This window comes from Tupaia chinensis, unplaced genomic scaffold (genome assembly GCF_000334495.1).
Source record: "Tupaia chinensis unplaced genomic scaffold, TupChi_1.0 Scaffold146740_1, whole genome shotgun sequence".
Lineage (NCBI taxonomy): Eukaryota > Metazoa > Chordata > Mammalia > Scandentia > Tupaiidae > Tupaia > Tupaia belangeri.
In genome coordinates, this window is record NW_006206595.1 from 2,243,289 (window position 1) to 2,248,631 (window position 5,343).

Genomic DNA, 5,343 nt, shown 5'->3' on the forward strand with positions numbered 1-5,343 from the left:
GGCTATGTTGCTGGACTCCCATATAGTTGACTATGGTTTGAGTCCTGGAGCCGGTGGGTTAAACTCACACCAGACGTGTGTGTGTGCATGCGTGCACAAAATCCCAAGAGGAGAATGGAGGAGAAGGAATTGCGATGTGGCCATCCCTCCTGGAGGGTGATTTCTCGCTTTCTGTCTCTCTGTCTTTCTGGCGAGCGCACACACCCTATAGCAAAAACCTCTAAAAACAAAACAAAAGCAAAACCAAAAATAAACAAACCTAAATGACAGAATTAAAGCAAAAGAATATGGATTGGAGAAATACTAAGCAATATGAAATATATTTAGAAGAGTGCCATCATGGAAATGCACAATACCAAAGACAAAGACCACCAGGAAAAAGAAAAAGATAGTAAACTTAGAAATTCAAAACTTAGACTCATAGCTGAGTTCTCAAAGGCAACATGTGAGAAAAAAAATAGTGGTATGATAGTATTAACGTGATGAGATAAAATAGTTGCACACTTAATATTGCATATTTGAGGGTTTGGTGTGGGCTAGAGAAGCTTTAAGTATTTAGAGGAAAAAATAGAAGATGATGTCAAGAAAAGAAACATTATGGCTAAACGTCTTTAGCCATTAGCACTTTGAACATATGTGTATCAGGAGGGATGATTATTCTAAAAAGAAAAATATGAATGTGAGAATGAATATTTTGTTAAAAATGGTAAGCCTTGATAAAGCTATATAAGTGTGGGGTACTTTGATTGAATATACCAAATTATAGGATGTTTTCTAACTTTAGAATAATGACAAATTATTTCTAATGAAGTCACTCAAAACCATTAGCATATAACAGAGCACCCCATTCAGCCAAGAGCTGATTCATCTTATTGTGAACTTACCTTGCATTTCCCCTTCACTGAGTGCTTTTTTTGGTGTCTGTTCACATCAAAGGATTTTATCATTTTTTCTGGTAATGTGGTGAATTATAGCAGTTGAGAAGATATGATCAACTTTGCCTTAATATACTGTTTTATATACTGATGAGTGTGACTTATTAATGCTGTAAAATTCTATTTTAACATATAAAAAAGTTTCTGAAATATCTTTTTCCTAAAAGTAAGAATCTTACTGTAAAGTTTATGGGATGAGCCAGTATGTGCAGAACTGTGCACCGTTTCTGGAAGATTGTGGCTCCAGAAGTGAACCCTGGACTAACTGCGGTTTGCTGCCATCTGGTGGTTCTTGCCCATTATAACTAAGTTTAAGGGAAAAGTCTGGGTAGTGACAGAAGGGAACTTTTAGGACAATGGCGAACAGTTCAAACTATTTCCTACTTTGTTTCCACTCCTCTCAGATTGTCCTGAGCAAGAAAGAATGACTGGCAATAAACCACAACTGGAAAATTCTTGGAAGGGATATTTATAAAACTATGCAATGTGAACATACTTTCAGAAGAATCTTTATAATTAATTACATTGAGTATCCTTGGGAAAAATTGTTATCATCAGGAGCAATACAAAGACCTAATTCACTGATTCTTAGATGTTCACAAAGTGATTAACTTTATTAGAATCAGTGAGAATTAAAAAAAATAAATTAATCCTTTCTCACATTCATCTCTTTGATATTTTTTCAATATTTTAATTAGTTAAGGATAAATCGTGACCCAGGAATCAGTATTAAAAACAAATCAAAACAAAACCTCCCTAGATGATTCTGAGATTTGAAGAAGTTCAGTGAGCACTGACCTAATTGACCTCCAGGGCCCTTTTCATTTTTCAAAAAGAATATATATATGCACAGACTTTATGATTAATTTTATTGCTTTTAAGAATAATTGCATGGCTAGATCAAAGTACTTAGTGCTTATGGTGGATATCATGTAGGAGAAATTCTCAGTTATGTCCTTGCATAATAAAAAGAGTAATATTTTCCTTTCGTTCAAACGAAAGGACCAGTTTAAGATTCTGTTTGATTCTATTAATAAGGAAGAGGTATAGGAAACTCAGGAATAGATAATTCTCTTCATTGAGTGTACTTAAATACTCAAATATATCTATTAATATATACACTGTAAAGCATTACTGCAGTTAATTACACTTTCATCAAAGAGTTTCTGAAGAATCATAAGCTTTTTGAGTCCTTCAATGATCCTTCCTTTAGACTATGCTGGATTTCAAGTAAGGTAAATGGTTTTTAAAAATTAAAATTTTTTCTAAAGATAGTTTATGTAATTTAGCAAAGATTTCTCTTTTTCACTCATTCTCTCATATATCAATGTTTGTTGAACACTTTCTATTTATCAGGTGCTATATATTATATTTAATTCATACACATCATTTAATGTAACTCCTACAACCATTCTATGAATTACATGCCGTACATCATATTTTGCTGATGAGAACACAGAGGCTTATGGAATTTAAACAATTTATACAAGATTACTCAGTCAGTGACTGGCAGAGCATGGATTAAAATTCAGGTTTATATAAATTAAAACAATGTGTTTTTAACCTTAAACCACTGGCTTCATAAAAAAAATAGCAGAAGAAAAATCAGTTTCTCTTCTGATTCCATTAGACTTTTAAGTTTATAAAAATTCCTAAATAAAATATATAACTTCAAATATGATATTAAGTTCTTTGAAGGGAAGGAAAAATTCATTTGTTAGTTCAGAAATTAAATGTAGTAATGGAATTACAGAATTAAAATATATTTTTACTACTTTGCTTTAACTTTTCACATATTATAAAGATTGTTTTATGTCTTCAATATTTTATATTAAATATTGATAGTTATAAAAAAGCAAAATCAGAACCTATATAGTAGAGGTATTTTGCCCTATTTGCATTATTGTCTCATGTTTTCTTAATAATATAAACAGGAAAGTTACTTCTTGTTGGGTAACATAATCTAATATTTAAACCATAGTGCTTCTATATAAACAAATAGTTTATATGTTTAAGATAGTAAAAAGAAAAAATATGCTTTTGAGAAATGTACTAGTAGCTCCAAAGAAGGAGCTAACATTCTGAGATTAGGAAATTGAGCAGGAGATAAGAGTTTGAACCGTGTATTGATTAATGATGGGGATAAGAGTTTAATATATCACTTTGGATGATATTTTCAAGACTGGTGCTTTATTCTACTTCATGAACTGCAATCCTATGTTTTCTAAAAGTTTTTAGATAGCAGAATGTTTTAAGAGAGCCAAATTAACTGCATCTTGTGGTCAAGAAAGGAACTGACCTATGTTTTCACCCAATTTTCTATTTCTACAGCAAAAAGAACTTTATGATTGCTTGTGTGTGCATATGAGTATAATATATATCATATGTTATGTTATATATCATTATATATTTACAAATATTTATATCATCATCTATGTATCTATATAAAATTCTTTTTTTAATTTGCTAAAGGGAAGTACACTCACTGGAGAGACACAGAGAGAGAGGTGAAGTAAGAAAGCATCTTCCCATGGGGATGGTCTCACTTAAATCCCTTCTCCTCCATGTTTCCTGGATTTGGGCATGCACCCATATGTACTCAGTATGTTTTTTAATACATCAGTTCTGAGACTTGACCACATAGTCAGCCATGTGGGATTCAGGCACCTTAGCCACCACTCCAAGGGCTGGCCCAGTGTCTGCCTGTTTCTTTATTTGAGTAATACTTGTTGTTCAAGATGTTCAGGTCATTATATATACCGTGTTTTGCACTGAGTTTCAGGTAATCCTCACAACAGTTCCTTAAAGTAGGTATTACAAGTCCTCTTCTCCCCATTGACAGAAGGACTTTTGAGGCAATGAAAGTATAAGCAGTTATTTTATATTCTTTTAGATTAAAAGATTAAAACTTGTACAATGTTCCTCTGACTTCAAAGCTCTTAATAAATGATGTAAAATGAGGGACAATATCAATGTCGAAAACACAACTTTGTTCATCTACATTTTCATATGATACTGAAACTGTATACATTCTAATAAACCAAAACAACCTCATTTTGGTTGTATATGCAGTGTTTCCAAATGTAAAGCTTGTCTGTCAGATATGCTGCCAAGAAAACATTAGCATGTTTTTTCTCATTGAGAAATTCAGAATCAAAAGTTTTATTTCCATAGGCTTTGTGACAATAGACTCATTTTCTCAGATAGGTTTCAGTATGACGAAAGAGCTGCATAGAAATGATTCAGAGTTGACAGAGTTTATCCTGCTGGGATTCAGAACATCTCCAGAAGTACAGATTCTCTTATTCTTACTGTTTTTACTTATCTACATCGTTATTGTGCTGGGAAATATCAGCATGTTAATTGTCATTACAGTAGACTCCAGACTTCACACACCTATGTATTTCTTTCTCAAAAATTTGTCTTATTTAGATCTCTGCTACTCCACAGTCATTGCTCCCAAAACTCTGGCTACTTTCTTGTCCAAGGAAAAGAAAATTTCCTATAATGGCTGTGCAACACAATTCTTTTTCTTTGCTCTCTTTGTTGGAACTGAAGGTTTTCTTCTGGCTGTGATGGCTTATGATCGCTTCTCAGCCATTTGCTCACCTTTTCTCTATACTGTACGTATGTGTCATCAGGCTTGTGTTCGTTTAGTGTTTGGCTCCTATCTCTGTGGGTGCATCAACTCCATGATACAAACAGGGTTCACATTCAGTTTGCGCTTTTGTGGAGAAAACAGACTGGACCACTTTTTCTGTGATGTCCCTGCCTTGATCAAGATCTCATGTGTTGACACCTTTGTGAATGAGATTGTGCTGTTTATTCTCTCTGCTCTCATCATCATCACCACCACGACTGTCATTCTGATTTCCTATGCTTACATCCTCTCCACTGTCCTGAAGATCCCCTCGACCCATGGCAGAAGCAAGACCTTTTCTACTTGCAGCTCTCACATTACTGTGGTGAGTTTATTCTATGGAACTGTGTTCTTCATGTATGCCCAACCTGGGGCCATCTCCTCACCAGAGAAAAGCAAGATTATAGCTGTCTTCTACACTCTTATCATCCCTATGCTAAATCCTCTGATTTATAGTCTAAGAAACAGAGAGGTGAAAAATGCTTTGAAAAAGATATTTTTGAGAAAAATATCTTTACACTGACCTAGTCATCTATAAAACTGTGGAATCAACTGAAAGCAATATTAACAAAATTTGATATGAAATAGTTTTAATGAAAAACTCCTAAATTTTGAATATTAAAGTCTTTTTTCATTTTTTGTTATCATTAGACTTTTAAAAAAGAATTCAGTCAATGTAGATTGTTCACATTTCTATATACTTATTTTATAGTGTGATATCTAAGTATTACATTGAATAGCTGTTCTAATTTCCTTTAACTTTGTTGT

The 5,343-nt window shown here is 33.2% G+C and overlaps 1 protein-coding gene across 1 annotated transcript; it reads left to right on the forward strand.

Annotated features, from left to right (window-relative positions):
- The first annotated feature begins 4,150 nt into the window (after positions 1-4,150).
- LOC102472000 (olfactory receptor 12-like) lies at positions 4,151-5,098 on the forward strand. The gene has a single exon (XM_006169134.1). It carries the CDS (start codon positions 4,151-4,153, stop codon positions 5,096-5,098), a length of 948 nt encoding a protein of 315 aa, XP_006169196.1.
- The last annotated feature ends 245 nt before the right edge of the window (positions 5,099-5,343 follow it).

What these genes read in the sequence shown, in the direction of transcription:
- LOC102472000 (XM_006169134.1), top strand. Translation starts at nt 4,151, where the DNA reads ATGACGAAAGAGCTGCATAGAAATGATTCAGAGTTGACAGAGTTTATC.